Below are 21,468 nucleotides of genomic sequence, written 5' to 3'. Positions count from 1 at the left end.
TAAAGAAATGCCCTCACGAGTGGCGCTTCAAATAGGCACAAAAAATTTTCTGTCAAACATATGAAACAGCTTGTCCAGTGGTATTTCTACAGGTTAGTGGATCAAATAGAACTATGGTTAACACCAAGCAGTTTAAATTGGCAGTCATCATTTGGAAAATTTTGAAGATACTCGAAAAATAACAATTTCATTAAATAGTTACATTAATAAGTACTTAAAAAGAATTGTTACTAATGTGACTGTTCATCCGGCGGCTCTTCGAGAGACATTGAAAACGTGGCAGGCGCGAAGTCATATCTTCTATATGGCACTGGATCACGTTTCTTTAATAAAATTCGCCTGCCTCGACTATATTTTAGGGAAGGGAAAAACCCGTCACTGCCACAAGCAGTGACATTTAAAGCGAGCACGACGAAACCTGTTAGGATAACCCAACCAAAGACTCTACAGCAGATGCAGATGCTGTTTTGGTGTCCTAGTATTATATATATTTTATTATAAAGTTAAAAGTTTTTTTATTATAAAGTTAAGTTAAAAAACGTTGCGTACAGCTAATATCGCTAAATAACGGGTTACACTTAGTAACAAGAAAGGTTTATCTAGGTGATAATTAACGAGTATTAGAACAATAGTGTAATCCGAAACGCAATGTCTTTCATGAATTTTCGTAAATGTGATAAAGATTGTAAGTTCCTTGCCGATTTATTACCACGGTATAATGGGAACCCAAAATTATTAAACTTTTATATTCGAGAAGTAGAGAATATTATACAATTTTTAAGTGAACCCTCCCTTTTGATTTATATGTTTACCTATTAAAAGGTAAATTAGTAGGTGCCGATATTGAAGCTATAGAGTCGTTAATAACGTGGAACTCCATTAAAAACGCTCTAACGTTTAGGAGAACCGTGCAACGAAATCCAGGTGATGCAGGAGCTCACGCGGACTCGTAGGAATAAATACGAAGATGCGGAGACATATTTTGGCAAACGACTCCGTGAGTCCGTTAGATACTCTGTACTCGGTCGGTAAACACGGTGATCGTTCATACTATGAGGAAATGGTAATAGAGCAATATACCAATCAATAAGACTTCAATGTTTCGTTGGGAGTTAGAATAAGTAAACCGTTAACATTAGAGTCAGCAATTATGGTAGTTAGCAAGGCAGGAAGAGGCTAGGCCCACAGTAAACAGTTTATTCCGGGTCACCTACTTCCCATTTTAAGCAAAAGGTTTTCCCTAGAGTCTCACCTCAGCACCACCAGCCTTCAAATATCGTAAATAGTCAAAACATGTATATACCCCCTAACACATAAATTTAAGAGTAATTCAGGTAATTTAAGGAATAGCAACAGCGCGAACTTTAGGCAGTTTATTGTACCTCAATGACCGGTAACATCTAAAAAAAATTCCGATGTTACTATGCGGTCCGTAAGGAAACCGGATATGCCCCAGTATGCTGCTCAGACCGTTTTCTATACTCAAGGCCAACCAGTATTATATAGTAATGAATGCCATAGCAACTACAACCAAGGTGAGTACCCATATAGTACTGGAACCGGAAGAGGAGTACCAGCAGGAGTTTCCTCAAACCCAAGAGATGCCAGACCAGGCCTAGTGAAAATAAACATGTTGGTCAGGGCTCACCTCCCTTACATAGAAATAGCCGAATTAGGAGGTAAGTTTCTTATTGACACTGGAATCCGAAGTGTGATTGCTTCAGATGCTATTTTTAATACTTATTATGAACTTTATGTGGAATATGAACCCTTTGAAATATCAACGGCTCACAGTGTATCTCGCTATAATCATGTAATAAATCTACCCTTACCACTGTGGGGACAGCTGTCGACGTGTGCAAATGACGAGTCGCGAGCCAGTTGTCTCCGGGCCCCGTTGCGCATTAGACGAGTGTTTATTAATAAATAATGGACGTGTAATTACTCGTTTGATTTAGTCATGGTCCATGAGGAGATGACTCAATACCACCAATTTTAAATACAAATCTAAGTCTTGTGTGACTTATTGGGGTCACTAAAAAGTACAATAGATTTAAATAAAAACATATTGCGCACATCGGCGGTAGATATTTCGATGTACCTAAATAAACCATTTAGAAAGATTAAAATAGGACCTAAATGTGAAAAATTGGTTTAAGTGACACATCATATCGACGGTCAATATTTATAAGAAAACTTTATTGGTCGGAAGACTTAGAGTCACCCGCAGCCATTGTGACGGTAAAAAATGGTTCCTTCAGAACGTCGGTTATAAATTACAATAACGAAAATAAATTTATCCCAGTGGTAACCAATACTAAGTTAGAAAAAATATCTGAAAATCTAGAAACAAGTAAAATAAATTCATTAAAAGTAAATCCTACAATGAGATGACTACTGGTGATCTGTATGATTCTATGAGTTGATGTACAGCATTATGAAATGGATCCTATCAGAGCTAATATTACGTTATATAAAATAAAATGTTCTTTTCAGAACGAATCTTTCGGCATACGCTTATTACAGTTATTATGCACGATTAATATTTCTACGATCTATAATGCTACGAATTACGTTACAAGTTAGATATTAGACATTTGTATTAATTGATATTATTGGTTGTAGGTACAGCTACAGGAGTCCCCTTCAAGTGAAACGCACCGGCAACTTGATGTGTCGGCCTGTCCTTGACATTTTGATAGGCTGGGACGTCAAGTTGTTCGTAGGGTCTGGTAACTTGGTATTTTGGGTATTGGTGGTATGTTTGTTAGGTATGGTATCAGTAAGGTTTTTGGTAACTTGTACAGGTAAAGATAATGAATATAATGTATTGTTTTCTTCAGTTTCATTTAATAAATATGCAGGTTTTAAACGGTCGATCGATATGTTTGTTTGTCGACCTGGTAACTGAATGGTATAAACTTTACCGCTTCGTTTGATAACACGGTACGGTCCTTCATATGGTGTTTGTAATGGTGGTTTTACTGAATCTATTCTAATAAACACGTGACTGCATGTATGTAAGTCTTGATGAACAAATATGTGTTTGTTATTACGATGTGAAGTAGGAGAGTGTGGTTTATTAGCTGCGATATGGGTACGTAATTTATCAACGTAGGTATGATCCAATGAGGTAGATGATGTTTGTGTGTTTATGTCGAAGAAATCACTTGGTAGACGAAGGTTATATCCGTATGTTCGTAAGTAAGTACTTCGTATCCGTTTAACTCCCATAGTTTTCATGAGGTTGGTAAACTTTCGAATTGTCGACCTTGATCGCTTGTTAGTGTCGCTGGGCATCCAAATCTTGAGATCCAGTGATTGTATATGATATCTGCAATTGTCTCGGCTGTAATATTGTCGCTAGGGATTGCCTCAGCCCAACCAGTATGTCTGTCGATCATTGTTATCAGATAACGATGTCCTTGAGCAGAGGTAGATAGAGGTCCAACAATATCTATGTGTATATGCTGAAAATGATCGCTTGCGTCAAAACATTGAATTTTGCTGACTGTGTGGCGTTGTATTTTACTTTTCTGACAATTTATACAAGTTTTACTCCACTTCCCGATGTCGATATTCATTGATGGCCAAAAGAATTTTTGACAAATTAATTTACGTGATGTTCGTATTCCTGGGTGAGTAATATTATGTACACTGTTAAAAATTTGTTTGCGGAATTCTGTAGGTATGTAAGGACGTACATGACTTGTTGATGTTTCGCAATATAATTCTAGGTTCGTGTTAGGTACATTTATTTTCTTGAAGGTTAAGTTTGTCTGTTGAATGCGTTGTGTTATGCTGCTGTCTCGCTCTTGTGCGTTTGCCATCTCGCTGTAGTCGATCGTAGGTGATACGGTTATTGTTTCTATGCGACTTAATGCGTCGGCAATAATATTGTTTTTTCCACTGATGTGTCGAATATCGGTTGTGAATTCACTGATGAATAATAATTGGCGCGTTCGGCGTGGCGTTTCGTTTGCAGTATGTGTTTTATTCATAGCGAATGTGGGGTTTGCGGTCTGTGAATATAATTAATTCACGTCCTTCAAACATCTTAAGGAAATGTTTCACTGACTTATAGACGGCTGAGAGTTCTCTGTCATACGCTGAGTATTTCTTCTCCGCCTCTGAGAATTTCTTTGAGAAGTAACCGAGTGGTTGCCAATTATTTTCGATGTATTGTTGTAGGACGGCACCTACTGCATTGTCAGACGCATCGCAGAATATTGCGATAGGGGCATCATGTGATGGGTGAGCGAGTAAGGTAGCTTTGGGTATACTATTCTTGCACTCTTCGAATGATTGTGATGCTTCGTCGGTCCATTCAATTATTGTTTTATCACGTTTCTTGACATGGTGTAGGTAAGCTTTTTGCGGAGCTTGTATTGATGCAGCATTCGGTATGTGGTCACGATAGAAATTTAACATGCCTAGAAATCGTCTTAAACCTTCTAGTTTTCGGTTTTGAATATTCGGTAACGGCTTTAATCTTCTCTTCTGGTGGCTGTATACCGTTTTTTGATACGATGTATCCAAGTAACTTGACTTCCGTTTGGCCTAAGTTACACTTCGCGGCGTTGATAGTGATACCGTTTTCTTCCAATCTTCTAAGAACTGTTCTAAGGTGATCGCGATGCTCAGTCTCGTTTGCTGAGGCTATGAGCAAATCGTCGATGAATGGGAAAACGTAGTCTAATCCACGGAGCACTTCGTGAATAAATCGCTGAAATGTTTGTCCCGCATTCTTCAGACCAGGGCACATGCGAGGAAATTCGAATAAACCCATTGGTGTGATGATAGCTGTTTTCTCTATGTTTTTTTTTATGGAATAGGAGGACAAACGAGCGTACGGGTCACCTGTTGTTAAGTGATCACCGCCGCCCACAATCTCTTGCAACACCAGAAGAATCACAGGAGCGTTGCCGGCCTTTCCCTTTATGTCCTGTTCCCTGGTCTTCAATTGTTGGTAAGCGCGGTTGAAGTCGATTGTGGAGAATATTGTTTTGCCAGACAGATGATGGGTGAAGTCTTTGACTCTCGGCACTGGATAACGATCGGGTTTGGTTATGCTGGTCAATCGTCTATAATCACCGCATACCCGTATATCGCCATTCTTCTTAGGTACTATATGGAGTGGTGAAGACCATGGACTTTTACTCGGTCTGCAGAGTCCTTGTTGCATCATGTTTTCGAATTCTTTCTTCACTATTTCATAACGATGAGGTGGAATGGGACGAGCTCGGCAATGTAATGGAGGTCCTTGTATTTCAATATAATGTTCCACGTTAATTTTTGGCGATAATTGCATCGATGTTAATCTCGTGGTACCGGGGAATTCAGCGAGTATCGCGTGGTACGGGGCCTGTATACTTCGTATTGTGGGTGAGGACGTTGACATTATTGGCGCGTTGATTTTAAGATTTGTGACGGCATCAATTAATCTTCGATTTTTTAAGTCTACGATAAGTTGATGGTGGTTAAGAAAATCGGCACCTAATATTGGTTTCATGACGTCAGCTACAATAAACTTCCACTTGTATGGTCGACGGAGGTCAACCTCCGTCTCAAGATCGAGTTCTAATGTTTTCTCACCATAAGTTGAAATCGTTGTGTTGTTTGCAGCGTACAATTTAAATGGTAGAGGCGTTGCTTTCAGGCCTAGTTTTCTTGATAGGACGGATATATTAGCACCGGTATCTACTAAGAATGACATCTTTGTTTTCTTGTCTGTGACAAAAAGGCGGTATGAAGTGTGAAGGACGCCGGGTTCCGCCGCAGCTAACGTCCGTTCTAGTTTCCCGATGGCTCTTTCTTGAAGCTGCAGGGCGTAGTACAACGTCGTGCTTCACTACCAAATCGGCGATGGTAATAGCAGTAAAGTGTTGGTGAGCTATTGAGTGTGCGGGAACGGTGTTGTGACGAAGTTCTATTGCGAGATGACGAGCGAAATCGGTGGCGATAATAGTGTTGAGATGGCCTTGACTTGAGTTCGGCGACTTCTAGTGATGGACGTGGGCTGGCAGCAGTTTACTCCACATCATGCGGAGGGTGGAGTCGGTAACCTTCTCCCTTGCAAGGTTACGCATGCGTCGCAGTAGCTGTGAAGGCTTCTGGTCTCCGAGCTCCATCTCGGCGAGTAGCTTCTGGAACTTACGGCTGTCGGATTCTTCATACACCGATATGAGACGTTCCTTGATTGCTGAATATTGTTTGTCTCTCGGTATGTTAAATAGGTTGTCGGAGATTTGTTCGATGACAGCCTTTTCTAATTGGACGAGCACCATCTGTGTCAGCTGGGCTTGACTCCTCTTGAAATCATCGGTGGCGGTTTCAAAGCTGTGATACCACAATCGCGGATTTTTCCGCCAAAATGGTGGCATGCGCATCGACAGTGATTTGGTGGAGATTTCTGTCGCGGTGGGCGCTGGGAGTGGCTGAGCCTGGTTTGTGTCTTCCATTTCTTCGTCGGGTTGATATTCCTCGAGCAGAGATTCGTCGAACAGGAATTCCTCGTTTCGGCGAGCTGGTGAAGCTGTTCTTCGATGTGTAGCCGGGCAGAGATTCGGTGTTCTTCTGTTCTGGCTTCTTTCCGTCGGCGTTCTTGTTCGGGTTCCTTCCGTCGGTGTTCTTGTTCGGGGTCCTTACGTCGGTGTTCTTGTTCGGGGTCCTTCCGTCGGTGTTCTTGTTCGGGGTCACCACTTTAGAGACTGAGCGTTTGACGATTAAATAAAACAACTGCTTGACTGTGTGGAATATTTGGAAGATATGATTTATTTGAAAGTTACATGATATATATACAAAATCCTTAAAACTACATTTATGGTTATATTAATTACAATTGTTACTTAAAAAATATTTACAAGTTCAGAAAATACACACCAATACTAAAGCTTACATTATAACCAATAGTAAAACGTTTCATTCAATAAGAATTGAGAATAATATTATGTGTTCTATCTCGCTCTAAAACTAATGCCATCGCAGTAATCCAGCCAGCGAACGCGGTTTGTGTAAACTCGCGTCGAACCTCGATCATACGATGTCAATGAGCATTCAGCACCTACTCTGTCGCTCATTGATTGAAATTGCAGTTGAGTCCGCTCGGCCTTGCTGTGCGGTTGTGTAACGCGGAGCATATGACTGATCACGTGAGTATATCTGCGGTCGTCGAGAGAACGTACGATGCTTTACTTCAATGGTTTCTACTAGTGATCTGTATGATTCTATGAGTTGATGTACAGCATTATGAAATGGTTCTTATCAGAGCTAATATTACGTTATATAAAATAAAATGTTCTTTTCAGAACGAATCTTTCGGCATACGCTTATTACAGTTATTATGCACGATTAATATTTCTACGATCTATAATGCTACGAAGGTATTACGTTACAAGTTAGATATTAGACATTTGTATTAATTGATATTATTGGTTGTAGGTACAACCCTAACGTGACGCTTGTCCCTATAATGATGAGAACGTAATCCTTTTGCTTAAACTGGTAAAACTACTACGACAAGTCAAATATTTTTATCTTGCATGTGTATATAATGTCACGTACCTCCATTTAACATCAATTAAACTTTTATCTTTATTCGTGAGTGTTAAAGCTGCCGAAAAAGCTACATCGATTGGAGACATACATAGATCGTATAAAGATCAAATAAAACATAGAACCTCGAAGACAAATGCAGAACAATAAACGGAAACACGCAGCTCTGCGACATCCCCAACACAGCATCCACGAGGGCATCGAAAGATTGCATTATATCACGAATTCAGCACCGCTCGTCAAATTGTACATACGCGAAAATGGTGATTAATAAAAGTATAGTGCAGAGGATCAAGGACAATACTTGGATAATTGTCCTGAGAGAAGAAACAGTCATCCACATCAAGTGTATAGCGAAATCTACATACAAAAAGGCCTCAGGTACATTCCTACTTACCCTTACAGAGGAATGACAAGTTGAGATACTGAATAAAACATTGAACTCAAACCGCAAAGAAATTACATTTAATGAAGTTGTTCCACTGCCTATAAATATTGAAAAGAGTGCACCAGTACATTATCATATAAAATTGGAAAATATAGAACTGGACAACCTGGAGCACCTCGGAGACAGCCCAAGACATATCTGTCAAAGAGGAACCACACTGGAACACCATTATGGCAGCACCAAGTTGGACTACCCTTATCCTACATGGCTTGCTGATTGCTGTTGGAGTCACAAGGAAAGGAAGTCGCAAGCAGCCAAGAAAACCGCTGTACAACACAGTGAGGACACTGTGGGAAGCTGCCGGGTCAGCTTTCAGCTTAAGGAGGGAGGAGTTACGCCTGCCCAACTCAGCTAAACCTGCATACGTTGGCACCCCGTACCCCGACGTAGTGCTGATTGTGCACCCATTGTCTTTTAGATTTCTTTAGTTTAATTATGATATTGTTTAATCAGTCTTGTTCCAATTTATCTGTGAGTAACAATATTGTTAAATAAAAGTGCTTTTTAAAAACTTAATTCCCGACGCCAATACATAACTCTCCTTTAGAATAAAAAAATAAATGACATGTGTCAAGTAGTGACAGTTTTTATTTCATTTTCCAGTGTCAGCTGTGACTCTAGACTGTAACTCAAATTCAGATTTCAGATATTTTTGGACTTTTTAACATAATTCGACTTCGTCTAAGCGAAGAAATATTTAAAAATGTCGCTGTGGTCTTCAATAAACCGTCTTGTTTTTAAGCGAACATCTACGTTTGCTTTAGCGGTTGCAAGCGGTACATTCTTCTTTGAGAGAACTTTTGATGTAATTTCCCAGTCGATCTTTGAAAACATAAATCGTGGGGTAAGTAGTTCATTATGTAATTTAATTTCTTACATCGAATATTGCGATTTATTTCAGTTAAAATCCACATAGATGCTGTAAGTCGGACTAATGATTTCTCTCGCTGATTATGTATGAATTTAAAGTCTCTAGTTATACAAGGTTATACTTGTAATATCACGATGTTCATATCTATGGTATTTGTGAACCGTATTAAAATTATACATTTCAGAAGAATTTTCCCACATAACCATAGATCAAATTTCTACTTTATACTTATAGCAGGAGGAAGATGGGCCAAAGACCCAAATGGAATCACTTGAGCTTCTGCAACCTTCATTTCAACTAGTAAAATTGATTATTTAAAAATCCGTAATAATATTGCAAGTGATAGAAGCCCAACAAATTCAATAGGAATTCTTTAAAACTCTTTGATTACAAAGCATACTGTTAACATTAAAACTGTGTAGTATTCTTATAAAAAATTAAGCAAAATATTGCAATGATTGACTGGTAATTCCTGAATTTTCTAAAATAGTCAAGCACCATAAACAAAATTTTGGCAAAAGAAAGCTATGTAATAAAAAGAGTATGTGTGTAGCAAGGCAAGTGAAAGCGAATGGAGGCTTTTTTGCCAGTGTTCTTTGTATGTGGATTTTTTTTTTTTTTTTTATGATAAGGGAATTAAAATACATTTAAGTCCTACAATCTATTGTGACCCCTGCTTGCTCAACACCCTATAAAACTCCCCACTCCCTAATAATAAACTTACTGTGCCAAAGTTTAGATTTAGAATATATGCTCAACATCTATTACTGTTAAGAGGCATAGGATCCTCAGAGGGTTTTGAGGCAGGGCACATCCTCTGCTTTGAGTAAAGGTACTTTAAGACACCCCAGCCTGATTCTGGCATTGGTCTTGTATTTTTTATACCTATAACCTTAGTTAATATATTTTATACCTGTGATTAAATAACTGTAATATTTATTCATTTAATTTTCAGAAACTCTGGAAAGACATCAAGCACAAATATGAAGAATGAATGAAATGCAAGTCAATAGAAAGTTTAAATAATTTATTAGTTAATTACATTATGTTACAATAAATAAATATCTAAATTTAAAATGCAGTATCAATTATACATTACAATATTCAGTTTATTTTAAATAACTTAAACATAATCATATGACTAGTATCTTGTATATATATATTTTTAAATATCCAAATTTAATAATTGCACAATTGTAAATTCCGCTAATATTTGTCTTCAATCAATTCAACAATTGTTTCGCCTCAACTAGAGTCATGCTCAGGAGATGTTCACTCGCCAATTTCTGGTACAAGACTTAAAAATGAGTCTTGTGCCAAAAAAAAATTGATAGTTACGGATTTCCACAAAATAATGCCTGCTGCAATTTAACCAAAACATTCCATAGATTTGTTATTGAAATGCTAAAAGCAGGAAATAGATAAAAATATTACTCTTCAACTGTAATATTATGATTTTATATTATTATGTTGAAGGAAAGTTAATCTCAAGCTATTTGTACCCTATACAATCTGCTATTTTATAGTGGGCCTTGTGAAAAAGGGGGGCAAGAATAGACCTTTCTAGGGCTAGCAGTGAAGGTGAGTTGATTAGAATTATCATCACAACCTAATTTGTACTGTATTGATATTTAGGGGTGACATATAGAATATAATGGTGGGGCCTTATATTAAGGATTGGTCTCCGCTGCGCTCCAACTAGATGCCACACTACCTAAGAACAATAGCCTTTTTATTACGGCAACTATCAGATGCTTGTGTGTGTGGCATCTTGACACTCAATGGCATCTTTCAAATTTTGTAACATAAGCTTTATGTTATTTTACATTGAAATTAATAAAATACAAAATACTTAGTGGTGATGTGATCCCAGTGTCTTTATTTCTTCTAGTATTATATTTACAAAGTTTTACGTGTGGCACGTCAGCGTCACACATTGTACGAGACTGGTTCAAGTACGCCCACTTGGGCGTAGTATTAGTTGCTGCACTTTGCGACTACACCTGCGGTATCTAGTTGGAGCGCAGCGGAGACTTATCTTTAATCTAAGGGTGGGGCCTATAACCAACTATTACCAATGCTCTAAAGTCTAAATAAATAATATACTGAGCAATTTTTGGTAACAATATTTATGGTCAGACTAAGAGCGTTTTCAGACAGACCGATCCGATATCGGTGTCGGACGACGATAGCCGACACCATGTGCTATTTTCACATATTTCCGACAAAATCGTTCCGATACGGCCATTTGCTCGATAGCTTAGTGCGGACGGTCATCATGGCAGACTATAATAGAAAACTTTATTTGCTGTATCTATTATATTTGAGACGCAAAAAAAGATCTGTCCACAGGCAGTATTGGATACATCCCATTGTGGAAGCTAGATATTCAGAGGGAGCATTTTATACTCTTTTTAGCAAGCTACAAGACAATTTAGATACACGTATAGCACACATACAAACATTATCGCCCGATGGCTCGCGGGCGTTCGATGGTGACGCCAGCATATCTGTGTCGGCTCCGATATCGGAACGGACAATGTGAAAGGCAGGTACATATTTCATACATTTTACTTCCCCCATATCGTATCGGCGTCCGATTCTGGGGGCCGTGTCGAATCCTACTCTTAGTTACGTCGTATTCAATGTCGAAACGATGATTGAACGAACGAAACATTATTCGATATTATCGGTCCTAACCCTACTCTTAGTTGAAAATGTCAGAGATGAATATTCGAATTTGACAAATAATCAAACGTCACTTTTACTTGTTTTATGTTGAAGTTGTGCTTTTATTTTGATTGTGGACTCAATGTATTGAGTCCTTTGGTGTATATTAAATAAATAAACGTTACGCCAAACATTTAAACATTAATTACATATTCAGCATAATATTTTTCACTACCAAGTAATTATTATTATCCGCGAGTTTTGTATTATTTATTCAATTTTAAATGGTCATATTATATTCATTATATATTTTTTTTAACATTTACATTATGTGTAAATGATACCAAATTGGTGGTGCAGAGTGGCATGGTCCTTAGCGCCTAAACTATGTTTCGACTTTTGACACTTAACAGCGACATAGCACAGATAATGTTTAGGTTTGAACATATTACATTCACACTAACATCGTAAAAAAATCAAAATATTAGTCTATGGTAACGATAAACGATAAGGAATTCGAACATTTGTTAGAGTAGGTTAGTTGCGATATATTCGGAGTATTATCGTATCGTTCCGAATGTATCGTTGTCGATTTTGCGAGTAGACCTCCAGATATCGGATCGGATAATGTGGAAACGCTCTAAGGCTGATATCTATAGTGTTCTTAGACTTTAGACTCAGTGTAATACAACGCGAAGTTACCTTTTGCATTGACCTGTCTTAGCTTAAGTTAAGTATAATTTCAGCTGTCAAATGACTATAAAAAAGAAATCAAAGATACTAAGCTTACACTCAGCTAAGTTTTCCGTAAGTAAAGTGTAAGCTAAGTAATGTTTGGACACCTCTGCATGCGGCCATTTTCATTTTTACCCGCCCACACACCCATTTCATTCATGTATTCTACGAAGAGCGCGCGGGCGGCGGCTTAAACAAAAGTTTTGAATCAATAATAAAAAACGCCCGCCTTATTCGTTTGAGCCGCCGCGCAGCTGATGCTAACTAAACGCCATTGGACCGAGGCCAAGGCGATGACCTGACCTGACATTTCATATAAAATGTTCTTTTTACTGTAGCATTTAATCTAAGGGGTTTTTATTTTATTTTTAGTGATAATTCGTAGAGGGTTTATTATCATAGTGTATAACAGTAGACAACCGTTTTGTTTTAATATTATCACAGTGTAACTGTACAAAATTGTAGAACTATTTACACCATAGACTTAGAATACACTAGCGTATAGACGACCTGACAGTTAATGTTTGACCAATTTCTATACATCAATTTTGCACACATTGATGTATGTAAGCTAGTGGTCAAATATTCACAATATCAAGGAGCTATTTCTATGTGGCTGACTGTTTCCGACTTTTCAATCAAAATCGGTTACAAGTAGATTCACATTTCTTTTTTGTATCGCTGTATCTTCGTTATAAATGTTTAAGTATTTTGTATTATTTTTAATCGTCTGAAAGCACTTATCATCGGCGACCCGCTAACTTCACTATCTTTTTTTCTTTTTGGAAAATAAGGGACGACACGATCAGGACGTTCAACTGATGGTTATTGATACGCCCTGCCCATTACAATGCAGTGCCGCTCAGGATTCTTGAAATACCCAAAATTTTTGAGCGGCAACACAACTGCGCTCGTCAACTTGAGACAAAAGATTTTTAGTCTCATTTGACCAGTAATTTCACTAGCTACGGCGTCCTTCAGACCGAAACAGAATAATGCTAACACATTACTGCTTCACGGTAGAAATAGGCATCGCTGTGGTGTACCCATAATCTTGCCGGCATCCTGTGCAAAGGAGCCTCCTACTGGTCATCTCATTGCTTTTGTTAAAGAGATGAACCCACCTTACGCAGATATGTGGTAGGCACTCCGTAACACACAAGCTAAGTCTTGCATCAGGTATACCTAATGCAATAGCGCTTGGTTTACTTCCCGCTTCTATGCCTTGTATAATCTTCATCAGCGAGCTGGTCCGCTGAACTGGAGCTGGGGAGGGAGCGAGGAAGAGGAGTGTCTTGCCGTGGTTCCTCCACCAGCGCCGATATTATATCCGCTAGTAAAGGCTGTGGTAAGCTACGTATGGCCTCTTGCCGGGCAACCTGTAAATTATGAATGATTTTGAAGCGTTCATCTTGATGTGTGGAGTTCATTGAACTGTATAAATACCACTGGACAGGCTATTCCATTTTCGTGCCTATTTGAAGCGCCACTCGCAAGCATCCAGAGAACTAATTTTGACGTATCATACAAATGGCTGCGACAGAAGCGTTTAATAGTACTCTGAAGTATTATTGCATTTTGAATTAATTTCGCTAGTTTTCCGTGTAATTTCTACTTGAAGAATCAACATAATAAAGTACACATTTTTTTTGTAAATAGTTTTCCTTTCGATGTTTGTTTAGCTGAGGTTGTCATCACTAGTTTTAGTTCCGCAGACTCTCGCTACATGGCCAACAGCGCCAAAATGGCGATGATCAAACAGGCACAAGCTTTTGTGGAACCTAAGGCGTTTGACTTCATTCTGCCTTGAATATTAGTGAGATGGCTGATAGCAGGTCAATTATTAAGATTAAAAAGGTGTCTTGGTATTACAGTCAAATATTACATTCGTTTTACTCAAAACGATTGTGATAATGTTCTGTGGGTACGATTTATATTACGATTATAGTTAAATAGCACTGACCTCTACTATATACCACTCGACTGGCGGCTGTCAAAGTGCTTTTATGCCTGTTTGATATTCGCCATTTTGGCGCTGTTGGCCATGTAGCGAGAGTGTGCGGTACTAAAACTAGTGATGACAACCTCAGCAAACATCGATAGATGAAGGGAAACTACATATTTACAAAATAAATTTGTGTACATTATAATGTTGATTCCTGAAGTATTATATTATTGATAACACGGAAAACGAACGAAATAATTCAAAATGCAAAAATACTTCAGAGTATTGTACGTTCCTTCGCAGCCGTTCATATTATACGTCAAAATTAGTTCTCTGGACGCTCGCGAGTGGCGCTTCAAATACGCACAAAAAATTTGCTGTCAAACATATGGAACAACCTGTCCAGTGGTGTCGACATATTGAGACTATACTCAATATGTCACAACCGACGTAGACTGTACTAAAAGTGTGGACATTCGCTAGAAATTTAACAAACGTTTAAATATCCCATCTATACGACCAGAACATCTCTAACAATTTTTCAATAGTCACAAAGTTAATCGGCCAACTCGTTATTTCTCTCACCAACTCGAAGTGATGGACGATCATCTTCAGGGCGTACTCCTTGATGTCAGCGGCTCGCATGCGATCTGCTGCCTGCAGGATGGCGACCACGTTTTCTGGAGACACGTTGCTTTGCAGATTGTGTTTGCAAAACACTTGCAGACGATTGTTGGTGAAGCCTGTCAACCAGAAATATTCGGTTGAAAGAACTTTATTTTCTCATTAATGTCTTAATGAGAAAATAAAGTCGTCACTTACATGAGAACATAAAATCAGTGAATCAGAGGCGAATTTGCTCATTGCTGCTTTCCGGGTTTTTAAGGCGGTGGTCCAAGTTACAAGATATAGTTTAATGTTAATATATTATTAAGATGTTTTTATTTATTGCTTTGTATATGATATAGCAGCCATTTTTTAGAAGATGCTGAGTGAAGTCGCTTCTCTAACAGTTTTCGGAAGCTTATAGCTGTGCTCCTGCACTGTTATATTATTTTCATATCTCATACTCGGAAAGTAATGTTGTTTTGATCTGATTATTGGGTGGAAAATGCTGCTTCCCTGCATAGAGAGGGAAAAACTCATACAAATTACTTCCCACCTAAGGGCCGGAATGAACTTTGAAAATAGTACTGTTGTCAGCTGTGATGAGTTTTATGTAAAAACAAACGAATTAAAAAATATGCTGCGGACATGTGCCTTTCTAAACAGCCAGTGTGAACATAGCATAAACTTCTCTGAGCGGAATAAGCCGCAACAATTACGCGGTGAATTCCATATTTAAAATGTCGACATAAATTGACATAATTTTACAACTAATTTGAAATAGGTACTACTAATATTATTATATATTATCAATAAATAGTTTAGATAAACAACTACTTTTATCTTCCTCATATTCGAAGTGAAAAGTAAAGTGCTTAACACGGGTAAAAGAATCAATTCCTACTCGGACTACCTATAGTCTAAATAGGTACCTCGGGAATTGATTTTTTCGACCCTAGGTTAACAATCTATTATTTTACCATAGTCGGATCTAATACTAGGTAATACAAGGTGACTGGCGCTACGTAATACGTATTTGTTGGTATTGTGTTTTGTTGTGAATGTTGTATTTGAGTGAATGAGTCTATGAGTTATCTTATTTTATTTTATTTATTTATACTTTAATAAAACGGCGTAAGCCAATTACAATATTAAAGTAAGAATTAATTACAAACTAGACATATTACACAAATAATAGTTAATAAATACAAAGTTTACTGTAAATAACTAACAATTAATTAACATCCAAATACCGTTCATCCATTCCTCTCACAAAAACGCAAGCACTCAGTTAAAATCGTCTGCCATCCATCCGCAAATAAATCACAAGCAGGGTTGGCTTCGAGAAGAGCGTTGAGAGCAGAGAGAGACCTCGGTATAGGTGAGTTGGTGCGAGCCACAGTACGATGTGTCGGACTCGAGAACAATCTATGCCTGCGCCTCGAACAGTAATTGTCCTTATATATAAGTATGCATGTGTAGTAGTTGTAAAGTTGAGTAATGTTCAATAGTTCTTTGTAAATAGTTTCCTTAGTGGTTAATGTACAATTTTTACAATTCGGTTTTGTAGGATTTGGATTGGTTTTATATTGGCCTTACCTGCATTAACCCTTATTTCAATGAGGTAAATAAGTGTGGCTTAACTAGGTCATAATATATCAATAGTCGAGCTTGTTTTGGAATACACCGAACTATTTTGTGTAGAGACCCTACTAGAGATGAACGATTATTTTTTATATTTATTAGGTGTGATTTCCATCTTAAGTGTTTATTGAGTGTCAATCCAATCACTTACACATGCATTCTAACCGTCGTGGATTATAATAATAATAATAAGGCAAAAGGAAAAGGCTCAGCTTCACCTGACATGGAATCATGGCTTTATGTTACCATGCAGCGTTGTTTTTCAGCCATCCCCTCCTCCATAAGGTGTTGGAGTGGGAATGGATGTATTGTGGCTCCCGATTAGGTAATCGGGAATTATATAGAATATTTAAAAAAAAATGTTCTGATTACCCTTGCAAGTGTATGTAAGTGTGTGCGTGAGTGTGTGTTTATGTCAGTACACAGAAAAAATCTTTTAGAGAATTATAGTTAAAATTATTGCAGTAGAATTTATGTGCATAATTATGCTTGTGTATGATATAAGAACACATATAAAATATTATGCAGTTAGGGCGATTCAACAGCACCTGAACACGGCTGGGTGAAATACTTGTCGAAATGAATTAACTAATAAACTAATTTAAAAACAGGATGGAAAATATAAAATTCTGTCTGTCTCAAAATTTTAAAAGCTAGCAATTTGTTTATTTATAAATTCGAACTCGCTAGTGTTTTATTCAGTAAATATATTTAATGGCGAAACAAAACTGAACCACGTTACTTATAATAATATTGACACACTTTTTTACACAAATTATCTTTGCCCCAAATTAAGCACATATAGCCTGTGTTATGGGTTGCAAGACAACGATATATTTAATACAAAAATACATACTTAAACATACAAAAATACATATTATAAACATAAATAAAATTGCACCTACCGGAATTCGAACCCGGATAACTTATGGATTATTCAACCTGGTAAACCACTTTAATAGTGCAGTTTATAATGGATTGTTCAACCTTGTAAGTCACGTTAAATCACTATATAAAAAATCCACTAGATATTCATACAATTATTCTGCCCGTTAACCTTTGTCAGTAACTGGTTTTCATACAACTTTCCTGTCCTCTAAACCACGTTATTCATTGATTTTCACACAACTGTTCTACCCGCTAACCTACGTTAGCAACGGGATTTCATACTACCTTACCTGGCCACTAAACTACATCAGTAATAAATTTTCATACAACTATTTTGCCCGCTAACCTACGTTATTAACGGGTTTTCATACAAATTTTCTGTCCGCTATACCGACATTAGAAATGGATTTTCACACAACTGTTCTACCCGCAAACCTACGTTAGCAACGGGATTTCATACTACTTTATCTGGCCACTAAGCTACATCAGTAATAAATTTTCATACAACTATTTTGCCCGCTAACCTACGTTATTAACGGGTTTTTCATACAAATTTTCTGTCCGCTATACCGACATTAGAAATGGATTTTCACACAACTGTTCTACCCGCAAACCTACATTAGCAACGGGATTTCATACTACTTTATCTGGCCACTAAAACACATCAGTAATAAATTTTCATACAACTATTCTGCCCGCTAACCTACGTTATTAACGGGTTTTCATACAAATTTTCTATCCGCTATACCGACTTTAGAAATGATTTAGACTTTCAGCCCAGGTGTCATGTGAATACGAAACCACTATCCGAGCGGGTGAAGCATAAACGTAGATTACTTACCGTAATAAATGGGCGCTTGGAACAGATACAGCGAGTCCTCTGTCGGCATATTCGTGTCTCCGTAGTACATGTAACGGAGCAATGAGTCGAAAGCCTCCTCTGAAGGAATCGTGTCGCAGATTTGAATCTAACAACAAAAGCAATTTGCTAATATCAGGATATATATGTATATATATACTAGTGGACCCGACAGGCGTTGTATTGTACACACGTCTTAAATTTGAAAAATCGATTCAGCCGTTAGGAGGAGCTCATTAACATACACATGAGCAGGAGAATTATATTATATGGACGGAATTGAAACCAATCTCAAATTCACTGGAACACACAAAAAATTCATCAAAATTGGTCCAGCCGTTTAGGAGGAAGTTCAATTGTGAATCTAAACCATTCTCGAATCCACCTGAAGACACACACCAATATTACATTCACTGGAACACACAAAAAATCATCAAAATCGGTCCAGCCGTTTAGGAGGTAGTTCAATTGTGAATCTAAACCATTCTCGAATCCACCTGAAGACACACACCAATCTCACATTCACTGGAACACACAAAAAATCATCAAAATCGGTCCAGCCGTTTAGGAGGTATTTCAATTGTGAATCTAAACCATTGTCGGATCCACCTGAAGACACACAGAAAGTTTCATTAGAATAGGTCCAGCCGTCTAGGAGGAGTTCAGTGACATACACACGCACACAAGAAATATATATATAAAGATTTTAAATATATAATTCTAAGTACATATTAAAGGCCTTGTTGAGGTTATGTATATATACTTCTTTTGGTATGTTAAGAAAAACTGTCATTTGTATAATATTTCGGCCACCAAAAGCCTCTTGTAAATCATTATATGTCTACTAAACCACAACCAATGGACAATAAATTAATTAATTTCAATATATCTTTACATATAAATAAAATTGGAGTGTCTGTTTGTAATATTGAAATAACCGTTATATACTACATACACCAAAATATTTTTTTTTTACAATTTCTGTCTGCCTCTCAGTTTGTTCCGGCAAATCTCTGAAATGGCTGGACCGATTTTGACAGGACTTTTGTTGGCAGGTAGCTGACGTAATAAGGAGTAACTTAGGCTGTTTTCGTTTATTTTAGAAACAATATTTTATTATAATAAAGTAATTTTGTACTGTCCAAGAAACGGTCTAACTCTGAAAATAATTTATATGGCAACACAACGTTTGCCGGGTCAGCTAGTTAAATCTATATATAAGTACAAATATATTGTAAAAATAATATAATTGAATTTTGTTAAATTACCTAGTCGTAGAAAAATTATTACGTATAACTAGGTCAAAAAAGGCACGTGGCGGCATTTATTCATTGCAACTCACACTACACACTTTTTTTGACCCTTCTTATACAACTGTTGCATAAAATACTATTAGAACTAATAAGATTTAATTAAAAAACCACTTCCCACTGTGTCTTTGTGTACATGTATTAGATGCATCGCAATTATTTCTTTCTTGTAATAATTGGTTTATAGCGATTTACAGACGACGATTTCCTGTAGATAGAGAAATACCATAGACAACAGACGCATTGTCATCTGTGAGGTTAACATAATGACAGTTAGCTATTACGCCACATAATAAAATAACCAAATTGTCACCGAGCAACACAGTTCGAACGCAGTACGCATATCAAAACTAAATAGTAAATAAATTGATACTAAATTCAGTGGTCAACGGCCTAATCGTTAAATTTTCGGTGTAACGCAACGCAGAACTCTTTTTCAAATTCAAATTAAAATATTTTTATTCAAAATAGGATTTAAAATCACTTATTGAACGTCCAAATCTCCAACCAGCCATTCAAAAGAGACTGCCTCAGACGTGAGAAGAATGGGCGCAAGAAACTCAGCGGGCCTTTTTTTTAATATAAAATATGGATTACAAAGTAATATCGTACAATAGACATTTATAATTAAAGAGCCTGAGGGTGTTAGCTTTATTTCCAGTCCGTGGTGTCATTAAAAAAAATAGTTTATGCTATAATAACCTTTCCCACACAAACGTTTTTTAACAATTCTTTTAAATTTCGGAATACATTTGTTTTGTACATTTTCTGGGATCATATTGTAGAAGCATATACATCGTCCAACAAGTTTATGTTTGTTCCTCGTGTTAACATTATGAATGTCACAGTTTCTAGAAAATTCCTCAATTTGCTTATTAACACACAAAACATTATCAAAAATTTATTGAGAAGCAACAGTCAAAATCTTTATTTCTTTAAATTTTTCTCTTAATGATTCTTTAGGACCTAGGTTATAAATCGCGCGAATAGCCCTCTTCTGCAGCACAAAGATAGTATTAATATCGGCCGCACTGATAACATATACCATAGGACATAATACTATGAAAATAACTAAAGTATACTAATCTCGCTGTATCTATGTCAGTTAACCGTCTAATTTTCTTAACCGCATATGCTGCAGAACTAAGCCTATTCGCCAATCCTTCAATATGGGGGCACTTCCCACTGCAATTTGGAATCAAGAGTAATGCCAAGAAATATAGCAGATTCCACTGGTTTTACCACCTCTCCATTTAATAAAATATTCGCATCTACATTTTTGACATTTTGCGCGGTGAATTTAATATATTTGGTTTTATGATTATTTAACAATAAGTTATTGACGCTAAACCAGTACACGATGTCAGATAGAGCATTGTTTACTTCGTCATATAAAACTTGGCTTCGTTTCACTTTGAATATAAGTGAAGTGTCATCCGCAAACAATACCACCTTGTGTTTTTTTTCTACAAGGTTAGTTAGATCATTTATATAAATTAGGAAGAGGAAGGGTCCAAGAATAGACCCTTGTGGTACCCCCATACTGAGAGGAGTCCCAGGAGATCTCCTGCCGTTCACCTCGACCCTCTGAATCCTATTATTTAAATATGACATCAGAAGATCGAGTGCAGATCCTCTTATACCATAGTGGCATAGCTTCTTGACCAGCGTTGAATGTTGAACACAATCAAAAGCCTTAGATAAATCACAGAAGATACCAAGTGCATTCTGTGATTCCTCCCAGGCCTCAAAAATATTCCTGATAAGTTCAACACCAGCATCCGTAGTCGACCGTCCCGTAGTAAAGCCAAATTGTTTTATATGAAGTAACTTATAAGTGTTAAAGTGAGTAAGTATTTGGCTTAAAATAATTTTTTCAAAAATTTTACTAAGGGTCGGCAACACCGAAACAGGGCGATAGTTATTCGGGTCAGAAGT

The 21,468-nt window shown here is 37.2% G+C and overlaps 2 protein-coding genes across 3 annotated transcripts in view; one reads left to right on the top strand and one right to left on the bottom strand.

Moving 5' to 3' along the window:
• The first annotated feature begins 8,592 nt into the window (after positions 1-8,592).
• Positions 8,593-9,950, top strand: LOC126967799 (cytochrome b-c1 complex subunit 9). The gene is made up of 2 exons (XM_050812500.1): positions 8,593-8,846; positions 9,829-9,950. Exons 1-2 carry the CDS (start codon positions 8,706-8,708, stop codon positions 9,865-9,867), a joined length of 180 nt encoding a protein of 59 aa, XP_050668457.1. The 5' UTR covers positions 8,593-8,705; the 3' UTR covers positions 9,868-9,950.
• The window catches only part of LOC126967762 (leucine-zipper-like transcriptional regulator 1 homolog), a 43,697-nt gene continuing 32,112 nt past the window's right edge, over positions 9,884-21,468 (bottom strand). For both annotated transcript variants that reach the window (XM_050812439.1, XM_050812440.1), the window contains 3 exons: positions 18,203-18,329; positions 14,809-14,966; positions 9,884-13,657 (listed from right to left, as the gene is read on the bottom strand). In XM_050812439.1, the coding sequence (XP_050668396.1) occupies positions 13,484-13,657; positions 14,809-14,966; positions 18,203-18,329 (459 nt within the window). In that variant the 3' untranslated portion in view covers positions 9,884-13,483. The remainder of the gene's footprint in view (positions 13,658-14,808; positions 14,967-18,202; positions 18,330-21,468) is intronic.

This window comes from Leptidea sinapis, chromosome 13, assembly GCF_905404315.1.
Source record: "Leptidea sinapis chromosome 13, ilLepSina1.1, whole genome shotgun sequence".
In the NCBI taxonomy this organism is placed as follows: domain Eukaryota; kingdom Metazoa; phylum Arthropoda; class Insecta; order Lepidoptera; family Pieridae; genus Leptidea; species Leptidea sinapis.
This window is presented reverse-complemented; position numbering and strand designations above follow the sequence as displayed.

Bases quoted from the DNA above. Each gene is read 5' to 3' on its own strand.
- LOC126967799 (XM_050812500.1), top strand. From the start codon at position 8,706: ATGTCGCTGTGGTCTTCAATAAACCGTCTTGTTTTTAAGCGAACATCT. The intron at 8,847-9,828 runs GTAAGTAGTTCA...TTTAATTTTCAG, and splicing joins TTGAAAACATAAATCGTGGG to AAACTCTGGAAAGACATCAA.